Source organism: Glycine max, chromosome 18 (assembly GCF_000004515.6).
Source record: "Glycine max cultivar Williams 82 chromosome 18, Glycine_max_v4.0, whole genome shotgun sequence".
NCBI classification, from domain to species: Eukaryota; Viridiplantae; Streptophyta; class Magnoliopsida; order Fabales; family Fabaceae; genus Glycine; species Glycine max.
The window spans coordinates 8,871,140-8,883,908 of NC_038254.2; the positions used below are offsets into that span (position 1 = coordinate 8,871,140).

The 12,769-nt window shown below is 34.4% G+C and overlaps 1 protein-coding gene across 1 annotated transcript; it reads left to right on the forward strand.

Moving 5' to 3' along the window:
• The first annotated feature begins 885 nt into the window (after positions 1 to 885).
• On the forward strand, positions 886 to 5,353 carry LOC100801476 (indole-3-acetate O-methyltransferase 1). Its single transcript, XM_003551710.4, has 4 exons — positions 886 to 1,237; positions 1,680 to 2,096; positions 3,310 to 3,585; positions 4,595 to 5,353. Exons 1-4 carry the CDS (start codon positions 1,136 to 1,138, stop codon positions 4,949 to 4,951), a joined length of 1,152 nt encoding a protein of 383 aa, XP_003551758.1. The 5' UTR covers positions 886 to 1,135; the 3' UTR covers positions 4,952 to 5,353.
• The last annotated feature ends 7,416 nt before the right edge of the window (positions 5,354 to 12,769 follow it).

Here is a 12,769-nt window from a genome sequence, read left to right on the forward strand (position 1 = left end):
CCAACATTTTTTGAATTTGGTGCGTGGATAACAATGATGAGTGACCCTTTGGATTAATCTTGAATATGTTATGATAACATCTTATATTTTTAGAATGTGAGTTTAGGTCTAACTCAACTTTAAAAGATAAAGCCAAGTAATAGTATATAAGCGAGGAACAACCATCATCCATTGAACTAGTTTTTGGGATAGAATTAGACTCAAATTCACATTTTAAGATGGTACCAGAGTATATACAAAATTAATTCAAAGGATTACCCACCATTGTTATTCATGCATCAAGTCCAAAAAGTGTTGGGTGTGAGGAGGTGTATTGGAAAAAATTCAAGTCTCACGTCGACTAAAGATAAAGTCAAGTAATAATATATAAGTGAACTAGAAATTAATATTTTAAAAAATATTATTTAAAGTAGTATCTCAAAAATTCTAAAAATTACTAAATAAAACTCATTTATCAAACAATCAAATAAGTTTTTTTAACTAATAATATAAATGAAATGTCTTATTAAATACACTCTTAATGAATATCACATGATATATTTAAGACAAAAAAATATTTAATATTTTAGAAGAATAAATGAATGACATGAGTCAAAATTAAAATTCTCTCAAGACTAAAAATATATTTATGCATGTAATTTATTCGTTTATTCAACGGTAGTTGTTTGCATGCAGTAATTAAGTTGCTTTGGTGACTATAAAAAATCAAAATCCGGCGCCAATCTTGGGCCTTCCTTGTTGCATTTGCATGTGAGGCCCATACTCTAAGCTTTCAACTTTTTCGGTGTTTTTCTTTTATTATACTTTGTTTTTTCCTTCTGAATTGTGCACAATAATTGCTGCTTTTGCCACTGACTTGTAATCTATATGGCAGCAAAGGAGGCTATATAGAATATACAAGCAGACATAATTGTTAATAGTCTCCTCCTCCTTTGTCTATATATATTTACTCTCTTGTCTCTCATTTTAGCTATCAGAGACACAGAATCGCCACCACCATATAATAGATATTTACGCACACTCACTTCCACTCTCTTCCTTCATTTAGTTTATATATAGTTCATTTCCTCTTCTAAAACAACAATAGTTCATATAGTCCATTTGACTTCACAAGGTTATTTCTTAGCTTGCTTCCATGGGAGACAATGTTGTAGTGTCCAATATGGAGCTAGAGAGGTTGCTTAGCATGAAAGGAGGCAAAGGAGAGGGAAGCTATGCCAACAATTCCCAAGCACAGGTACCCTCTCCATCCCTTTTTCTCTTTCCATTAACAAACAAAATGAAGCTTAAGCCTCTAAATTTAAGAAAAGAAATTTCTTTTACATACCTTGAAAGTAAGATTCTAATATTTAAATACATATATATGAAATATATTATGTCATGAGAATTATTCTTACAAAAATATTAAATATTAAACATACAATTATGCATAAATAGTCATGATTAATTTTAGTCAATTTTAAATTTTTGATCTTGACTATTTCTGTATAGTTTATTCTATAATCAACATTAGAAAATTTCATGACAACACATTAGTGACTTAATATTATAGTCGATCTCTAGCTAATCATACATGTTTTCCTTTAAAAAAAAAAAAAATCTAATCATACACGTCAATACGTGTACATAGAATGATCACATGTTGTGCAAACATTAATTTTGGTATGTGATATGTGCAGGCCATACATGCCAAGTCCATGCATCACCTTCTCAAAGAAGCCCTAGATGGAGTTCAACTTCAAGCCCCTAACATGCCATTTGTGGTTGTGGACTTGGGGTGTTCATGCGGAAGCAACACCATCAATGTGGTGGATTTGATCATCAAGCACATCATCAAACGCTATGAAGCCTTGGGATTAGACCCACCTGAGTTTTCAGCTTTCTTCTCTGACCTTCCTAGCAATGACTTCAACACCCTCTTTCAGCTCCTTCCTCCCTTGGCCAACTATGGAGTAAGCATGGAAGAGTGCCTTGCTGCCAATAACCACCGCTCCTACTTTGCCGCCGGAGTACCCGGCTCCTTCTACCGGAGACTATTTCCGGCAAGGTTCATTGATGTTTTCCACTCAGCCTTTTCCTTGCATTGGTTATCTCAGGTAATTAACTCTCGTTAATTAAAAGTTGTAACACTTTTTATAATACTTTTAATTACTACTCTTTAAGTTCCGAGTTTAATTTATATATTATAAAGCATCTTTATAATTATGATTAAATTTTACTGGATGTTGATGTAAATATCTTTATAAGTCTTTCTCTTCATTTTTTTAGTTACATTATTCATTTTCTTTCAAATTCTTTTCTCATTTTTTTATTTCTTGTCTAATTGTAGAAATTAAAGATCGAATTATAGAAGAAGAAATTAATTTGTCTCTCTCTCTCTCTTTTCTTTTTCTTCTCATGATATTTTTCATTTTAAAGTTCATTATATTCATAGGAAAAAGTAATTATCTCAAAGTCCTGTTTTGTTTTTGTTATGCTTGTTTTAAAAGGAAAAGGTAGCATATCATTTTCATTTTTAATCCTAATATCTTTCATTAAATTAATCATTTTGTTTTGGAACTTTTTATTCCACCTGAACGTAGCTAGTTAAATTACTCAAAATTAATACTAGTAGATTTCAAATCATGCAGTTACTTTTCTTTCTATTATAAAGCTTTTGATTAGAATTCAAACTTAAAGGTACCATAAATTTCTTGAAAACTTTTAGTAGTGAATAACGATTACGTTCGTTAGCTAAACAACTTTTAACCATTTTCTCCCTTTAATGACTTTCAAGGTCTCATTCACACCCCAACTCCACCCAGCAAAGAATATGCGAAGTTTCTATGCAGTAATTTCCACACAAAGTAAAAACTAAAAAAAAAAATTGCCACTTCCCTAGGACAACGTAATGAAACCGTTACATGGGCAATGCATTAATCTGAAGACCAAAGTTCTAACTTATGGTCAAAAGTTGATGCAACAAAACCATGGTCTTTAAAGCCATTATAATTTCAGGATCAGAGTGACGTATTTGGGCTATTTTTTAATGCGCATGGAAGGTAATTAAGCACATAATCCTATTCAACTCCATGCCTTTTCTTTTTAAAATGATCAAAATTCCAAAAGAGACATTTTTTCTCAGTACCTAAAGTTTTTTTTTTAAAATTTGAAATCAATTTCAAATCCAGGATCAATTTCCTAATACAGAATCAAACATGTGAATATTTACTTAAAATCACATTAAATAATATTTCAACATGATTCTAGATCAACGTGAATTCAAACACAAACTAATTTTTTTTTTATATTTTGTATTGGACTGATCAGGTGCCAGAATCTGTTTTGGACAAAAGGTCAAGTGCATACAACAAGGGCAGGGTGTTTATCCATGGTGCTAGTGAGATCACCGCAAATGCTTACAAAAATCAATTCCAAACAGACTTAGCAAGCTTCTTGAGATCAAGGGCAGTGGAACTGAAGAGAGGGGGGTCCATGTTCTTGGTTTGCTTAGGCAGAACTTCTGTGGACCCCACAGACCAGGGTGGGGCTGGCCTCCTCTTTGGGACCCACTTTCAGGATGCTTGGGATGATCTTGTCCAAGAGGTAATTAATATTATCATAATATTCATTCACAAACATGCTTTTGTGTCAAAACAGTGCACATCTGAACCCACATAGTCTACACATTTTGTCATATTGGCAGACCAAAAAGGACTTTTAGACACACATTAGTGAGATGAAAAGTAAAAAACATAAACAATCAATTGTTGTAGGCGTCTCAATAATATATACTAATAGCTTATTATTGTCAATTTTCACTTCACTTGCCATGATTCAAACAAGTTGATCTCAGCCGTTTGATTTCCACCCCCCAAGTTGATCAACCTAGCTAGCCATCCTTGCATTCATCATCATGTCGGCTGAAATAATAATTAGCTGCTGGCTAGCTTAATATTTAGCCAACAATTAGGTTTTGGATGTTTAGAACACACAAAATCATAATCGTATGTTAAAGCAAGACAACAAGGATATGTTTCCATTCATCTGATCTATTTTTATCTAATGATTTAATTTGTGTGTACATTGAACGAAACTAAAGACCAAAGTCATGTACATTATCCTCTACCATAATTTGTTAGCCATCCAATACCGTTATTAGGAAAGTACGGAATATAATTAGACCTTCCTACCTAGTAGGACTCAAGATTATTTTGAAGTTCATTAATAATCATAAACTTAAAAGGGTTGGTTTCTAAGTCACGTTGGGCAAACTCTTTTATTAAAAACAAAAACTCCAATGTAAATACTACTAACCATTGTCATTTAAGTGTATGTTAGGATTTAAAATAAAAAAGTATAATATATTAAATGTTGAACTTTATATTAAATACTTTACAAATTTTTTCATTCCTCAATAAGTGGACACGCTAAACCAATAACTTTGATTGAGAGTTATGAGGTCCTTAGTTTTCTGTTTTTCAATTTGGGTTTAGAATGGTCAATTCCTGTCTCCTTTAAGCATTTTTCAACCAATTAAAGCATACAGTATATTGTTAATTTTATGTATTGATATGTCTAAGGTACATGTACTAAATCATATTCTTAATCCCAGGGATTAATTAGCAGTGAGAAAAGAGACAGTTTCAACATTCCAGTGTATGCACCAAGCCTGCAAGACTTCAAGGAGGTGGTTGAAGCTGATGGTTCATTTGCCATAAACAAGCTTGAGGTTTTCAAAGGTGGAAGTCCTCTTGTGGTGAACCAGCCAGATGATGATAGTGAAGTAGGGAGGGCCCTTGCCAACAGCTGCAGGAGTGTGTCTGGTGTCCTTGTTGATGCTCACATTGGTGACAAGCTTAGTGAAGAACTGTTTCTGAGAGTGGAACGTAGAGCCACAAGCCATGGCAAAGAGTTATTAGAGCAACTACAGTTCTTTCACATAGTTGCATCCCTTTCTTTTGCTCTATGATAATAATGAGACAAACATAACAAGAGGCAAAGAAAGGGTCTTATCTAGTTCTCTTATTATCCCTCTCTTTCTTTTTGTGTGTTGTTTTTTGTACTTTTTATTGCATAGAGAGTCAAAACACACATGAGAGAGACAGAAAAGAGGGTTCAGCACTGGCTTCCTCTATTTTTCTCCCTCTTATGAGTGTTTTTTTGTGTGTTCTTGCTGACAGTAGCTACTTTCTACACATCATGTGTTTTCTGACTTGTGTCCCCTTATATCAGAACTATGAAAATAGCTTATCATAGTGTGGATGTCCATATTTTGTGAAAGTAGCATGAATGGAACGGTGTGCCTTCTGTGCCTAACAAGCTGGAGTGTAGAATATGCCATTTGATGAATGATGAATCACCTCTTCCTTTCTTCCTTGTGCTGTGCTTATTAATTAACACTATGTCTAATGTCTATTATATTGGAGGCATATCAAATCATATGAGATCGCAAGAGAGAAAAGTTAATCTTATCATGTGTAAGACTGAATGGCATTGATCAAAATCATCTCTTCTCAATTTTTCATATATATATATATATATATATATATATATATAAGATAAGAGCTTAAAAGAAGCTAATATTTACCATATAACAAAAGTGAAGTTAAGATTAGATTTAAGTAAAACAATTTTAATTATCCATGTAAGATTGTATGACTAACATTAACTCCTGTCACACTTGCTAGATATGCTCCACATATACACACAAACACACATCCAAAGTAAGTAAGTGGATAAATATTGGTTAGTTAAGTGATGTTATAATTGAAATGTGGAAAAATGGTTTTCTTTTCAAAGTCTTTGGATTTTTCTGTTTCCACATCTCTTAGGTAGCTAGCTGCCTTTACCATAAAAAATTCATAATGGCCATCGAACGTTCGAAACGCTGTCTTGTGTGTGTCGACTGGAACCACACGAATTTGATGATATCAAGCATGTTTTGTGCAATGCTGAGAAGAACAAAATACATATAGCTGTAGAAAAATCAAATGATAACCTTAGTAAAAGAAGAGGTGAGCACAGAACAGCATGACCAGGAATACTCTTGAAACAAACAAAAAATATCAGGAAAGAAAGAACAAATTAGGAAAAGGAAAACAATTTAAGCATCAGCTAAGTCTTCATTCCCTCCACTCATCTGATAGTGAAGGTCCCTTTAAAAAAAGTCCCACAATGGAGAAAGGTTATCATGTCCATTAAATGAGGGACAAGGAAAGATATCTATCCAAAGGCACCACACTCCACCAAAAGAGCACAACTTTAAGGCACCTTACACTCCTCTCTAAACCTCCAAATTAAGTTGATAGAAGTTAATTTGGATCTTAGTCTACTAAATTCATAATTCATGTTGAACAGAAGAAAGAAACTACTTTGCCACAAATCACACTTCCTCCACTGGGGTGTACAAAATGATAGAATTTGACTCTTCTGTCCATTACTATTAGTCTACAAAGTTTACTAAATTCTTCTCCTTGCTTCCTTGATATCTAATATTTGTCAATAAACCGAACGCCATTTCATCTACATCAATCATCAACCTTTGCAACTTTCAAAGGTTTATCCAAAGAGAAACTTTAGACCCCAGAAAGAGGAATAACTTTAAGTAAATAAAGGAGATTTGGTGGAGCAGGAAAAACACTCAAGTGAACTCAACACATGTACAGGAGTATTTATAGATGCACAAGTGACTGATCTAATGTCTTGTAACTTCACTCACAGCATTGAATGCATATATTAAGCACATATGAGACACACAAGAGATGCTTTGAAATTATAACTTCTTGAAACTACAAGTTCTTATTTCATGTTTTCAACTTAATAACATTCACCAATATCACCATTCCAAAGATAAACTGTGTTCCCCAGAGTCAGAAAAACCGTTACTTTCTGCAGATACTGAGGGTGATCATTGTCAAAGCAATGCTTAAAGGTCAAAACCATAATAATATCCTTTTACACGTTCGTCGATCTTATAAACCACACCTCTAATATGCAAATAAACAAATGAGATGCAATTTTCTCACCCTCAATTTGCATGCATATATATTAAGGGTATTATATATGGTTCTTTCATGTTTATATGGACTTTGATAACATGTCTTAGTATTATATGAAAGATAAATCCCCTATGCTTAATATGCAATACTATATACACCAAGACAAGTTTCAGGCTTTTCGCGAGTTTATCTTGCGTTGAAAACAAGGCTTCATGGTTTACTATAACTGCAATTAACGTTATTGCACAGAGCTATTTGATTTGGTTGCATCTATGTATCAATTCCATATAGAAGGTAAAACTGGACATCAGAAAACCAAGTATGCAAAAATGGTACTAAATTTAGTAAATTATAAAATTGATCATGAATATTAGAATTAGTTCAATAGTGAAATCCACATGTTATTAGGCAAATCTCACCAGATAAAACTACCAATATGAATTTGGAACTTTCCCTTCAAAGACTGATTTTATTACCAACATAAAACACAGTGCATTAGTACATTAGTTGAGTTGGGGAAGGTGAAAAATAGGGTGTCACACGGTCTCAGGTGCTTTAAATTTGAACAGATTGAACATAAAGGGTCTGCTCTTCAATATTTCAGAAACAAACATTTAATCAATGGCACAGTATTTTTTTTTTTATAGAAATCCAAAATAGATAACTCTTCGTGGTCCATGTACTGTGGAGATTCCTTAGCTTTTCAGCCTGATATAAAGCTTTTTTGTCTTCCGTGCTTTTCATGGACTTTTGTAGTTATATTATATCTGTGGGCTAAATTCTAGAATGAAGAGCCAGGATTCACTTGTCTTGTGGTCCTCTGGATTAAAAATAATAGAACTCAAATGTTCTAGCTAGCATGTGAAGTTCAGGTAAATTAAAGCTTTAAGCGCCTACAAGAGCAATCTCGATTGTGCAATATTATAATCATGACAATCAATCATTAACCCCTGGACAAAATCATCAAATCTAACCACAAAATTTTCTATTTGTTCTCTGTTTGGTCTAATCTATATGCTTATCCACCACTCATGTTTTCCTTCTTGTGTTTCTCTTTTCATTTTAGAGGAGAAAACAAATACAAGATTTAAACCTAATTAAAGACTTTATTAATGAAATAATGTTATTAATACACTTTCTTTATATCATTCTTACACTATTGTTTTTAAACATAATAACACACTCATGTTCTTACAGATTGTCTTTTTTATCTGTATTTTCTTGATAAAATATTATGTTGATAATGAGTGTATTAAAGGGAATTTGTTATGGAATAAAAAAAAATGAATAATTAGATCTTAAAAACCTTTATTTTTTTATGTAGTGATTTGCATTCTTTAAACGTCAACAAATGACTTAAGTACACTAATAACTATTTCTCATACTAAAAAATTGTATAGAAATGATTGAAAATATCAACGTTCAAATAATTATGAAGTTGATAAGAACGGTAAAGGGTGAGAAAGACAATAAAGAGGTGATAGGAATGTAGCAACTCACTTGTCTCACAAAAAGGGTGAGCTAGCTTTAAACAAAAGGGTTTTACCATCAGAAGGGCAAAATGACCCGCATGCAACGTAACTATGCATCCTGGACCATATAAAGAGGGTGATTATATTATGGTTCCCCACTGGAAGGTGTAGTAGCAGCTTTGTTCAAGGAAAAAAAAAAGGGTCCCCTTACCAGAACTGTCAAGGGAAAATAAGTCATATATGAAGAAGCATACATATTATAAAAAATGTAGCTAGTTGGGAAGATTCTGCTTGCATGTTTTTGGATGGATGATCAATGAGATGAGTGAGCACCTGATGAGGTTGCATTGGTATCAGAATTTTGGAGGGTAGTTGATTCTTGCCCACTCTTTCAAGAGCCAAAACATGCAACCAGTGTCACATTGTCCTAAAGCAGCTACAACATGAGTTCTAGCATTATCTGACATCATTATGGAAAGTACAACCGCAGACATAGCAGAATCATAACAAGTTGCCAACATATGAACACTAAAATCCAAAGGAAATTACTATTTTATTTTGTCAAAATATCTACTTTGTTTACAAAAGTAGGACAGCAGCTTACAATGTGGTTGTATAGTATTAAAAAAATTGACTCTCCTTTGGAATAAAAGTTGTAAGAGTTTAACTTAAATAAAGTGTAAATAATTTTTATTTTATCACATTATGTTATTCATTAATATCACAGGTTGCTAAGGTAAATTCATTAATTCCTATTGGATGGCTCAGTAGAAATATAATACATTTTCACAATGTATATAAATTAACACAAATAAATAGGATTAACATAGGCTTTGATGTAAATATCAAAATTCCATTCAAATTATGTTTTACTGAATTTCTTCACACTTTTTACATGCTAAATTAATAACTATGTAAAAAAAAATGGAAGGGTTGAAACTCCATAAAAAAACTCACTAGGTTTAGATAAAATCTTATTGACTTAGATTATGGATTAGTCAGTAAATTAAGTGATTCTCTCACATAGTCGACTGTAGTTGTGATAGGGAGCCTACCTCAACAAGGCCCAAAAGAATCACAAGCAAGCCCAAACGCTATAGTGACTATGTTTGAATACTATTGTGTATGTTTGCTTTTGTTGTCTTTTTCATGAAGCTCTAGATGGATGCCAATTGTATGATTAGATCTTCTGGTGGTTGGCCTTTTTCCTTTATAGGACAACGTGTATCAAAGTATTATTATGAATGAAAATATCTAAACTTTTCCTTCCTAGGAGTAGCCCTAGATTAATTGTTAGTTCTTTTGGTAGACCCATGAACGTAACATTTTGGTGCTTTCATCGAGCTGTCATTTTTTCCATGGCACCCACCAAGCCTACAAACAAAGACCTAGAAGATGCCCTCCAACCCATCCTCAAGCATCTTTCCAAATGACAAACCTAGCTAGACACTAACTGTGACCTACAAGACTCACGCCATGAGACCCTTACCAAGACCATGGTTGATCTTGCCTTACTGTTTCCCTTTACCAATATTCTATTACCTCCCTTACCCCCACCCAATCCCAGCCCTTCTTACACCCCCCTTTTCCTAACACAGGAACTCACGTTTTCCCTTTTCCACCACCATTTTTACCCAACGTCACTTCTGCCCCCCTTTTCACAAATGTCGCCACTATGACGTTTTTAGAACTGGTCGGCAAGTGTACCAATTCGCACAAGTAGTATAAAACGGTAAGACCGAATATCGTATCCTCAGGGAATTTGTTTCACCTAGACTATGTACATTCAGTATGTAAACACTTGTAAGGATTAAAATAGAGCAAATGTTGAGTTTTGTACTATAAAATTTATTTGAACATAAACAAAGTATCTAAAGCTATAAAAAGTGAAAACTATCAAGTTAAGAGCGTTGTGGAGCGTTCTACTGAATTTCTCTTGATGTATAAAATATGTTTTTTTCTATTTAACATTATCCTTGTGTTCTTATACTGAGAAACTACTCAGACCATGATTCCTCACATGAATGAACCTAACTCTCTTTAGACTTTATCCTTGATCCCTCAACAAACTTGTTCTAAAAGAGTTGCACTAAGCCTATAGTATAAAATGAACTAGATGACTACACTCCATTCCTAAACATACAGATTTCTAGCTTGCTCTATCAAGTTCTAAGGTTTTAAAGCATTTTTCAATACTAAAAAGCCTAACTACACATACAAATGGATGATCAAGCCACAAGCATGTAAATAAGCATAGATAGAAGCAATGAACAAAAAGAAATAACATTTAAATAGATAATGAGAATATTACATCAAGATTATTCAGTAGAACTTCCCAACAAAGAGGCTTAGCCTTCTATTACAAGCAAAGCTTCAAAACTACATATGTCCCTGCAATTTAGACAATCCTTGCTCCAGGAGTTTCAAGCCTCTCGCTCTGCCGGTTACTCCAGTGTAAAAGCCACCACAACTCGCCTAGCAGCTTCGTTTTACTGGCCAACTCTTTACAAAGACACTCGAACCTTCATATGTTCCTGCATGGTTTGCCAACAAAATAAACCAGTTAATAAAAAACAAAAGGGACTCCTTCAACCCTTTTCTATCTTAGCCAAAATTTGGACTTACCTAACAATGGATTTCATAATTCACCTACCATCGTCTTTTGGGCACATAGTAATTTGGGTCATTTGCGGCCATCTCACGAAATCCGTTCACTTCATAGCATACCCATACACTACACCGTGCATACTCATGCTCACCATTTTTCTGTTGATATTTGCAGGTTACATAGAGTACCCTGGTCCATAATGTCTGCTCAAAACCCTTTGTTCTTAAGCCAATTTTGGAAACAACTTTTCCTGGTCCAAGGAACGAAGCTCAGCTTCAACACTACATACCACCCACAGACTGACGATCAATCCGAGGTGGTCAACCATAGTCTCGGGTTTATTTCCGTTGTTACACTAGTAACAATCCCCGCTCTTGGTATCGCTACCCCTACCTCGCTGAGTTTTGGTACAATTCCTCATATCACAGTGTCATCTGAATGACCCTTTTTCACGCTCTCTATGGTCGGAATTCACCATCAATACCAAACTATGTTCCAGGTTCCTTTCAATTACCATACCTGGATATCTCATTACAGGAAAGGCAAAACATTCTTAGTGAACTAAAGCACAATCTCGAAGTTACCCACAAAAGTATGGAAACTCAGGCAAATAATCTAACATGGATTATGCCTTTAACATTGACAAGTGGGTTCTCTTACATCTGCGGCCTTATCGCCAACGCTTTGTGCAAGCCCATTCTTCCAAAAGTTGGCCAAACGGTTTTGCAGGCCCTTCTAAATCACCAAGCGCATCGACAAGGTTGCCTATGAGCTCGAACTACTTGTGAAGTTTTGCATCCACTCTATTTTCCACATTTCTCTCCTTCATCATTACCACGTTCCGATTCCACCATCCCATATTACACAACCACCCCCACTAATGGAGGCCATGTTTCTTCTTCCACCCCTGAAAGTCATTTTGTTTCCCCTTCTTCGTTACTTTTCCGACCACCAGCTATATCACCATCCGCTTAGTTACCCCATCCCATTTCCCAGTCCACACATATAACCACATCTCCTTCCTCGTTATCTTTGCCCCCTACTACCCTTCTTGAGCCAACCAAGTGGCATCCACTAATTCCCATTTCCCCAACCACTTTAACACCACCCCCTACTTCCACCTATCCCACCTCTGAACAATGCAATACGGGCCCCATTTCCTCAAACCTTAAGGAAAAGGTTTCTCTGGTTACTGGAGCCATTCATAGGGAGCCTACCTCAGCAAGGCCAAAAGGAATCACAAGAAAGCCCAAACACTATAGTGACAATGTTTGAATACTATTTTGTCTGTTTGTTTTTGTTGTCTTTTCCATGAAGCTCTAAATGGATGCCAGTTGTATGGCCCAGATCTTCTAGCCATTGGCCTTTTCCCTTTATAGGGCAACATGTATCTGAGTATTGATTATGAATGAAAATATCTAAACTTTTCCTTCCAAGGAGTAGCCCTAGATTAGCAGTTAGTTCTTTTGGTATCGTTTGCCCATTTTGAGAGAATATATATATATATATATATATATATATATATATATATATATATATATAGAATATTTAAGATGTCACTAATATTTGATATCAAAGGGTATTTTGCCTGAATTACTTGTTCTTGTTCTACCATTTTGGTATATCAAAAAATCTAACTATGCAGAATAAAAGCACTACTTATTTGGTTCAATTTTTGAATTGAACTTCGCTTATAACGGAATCACTAA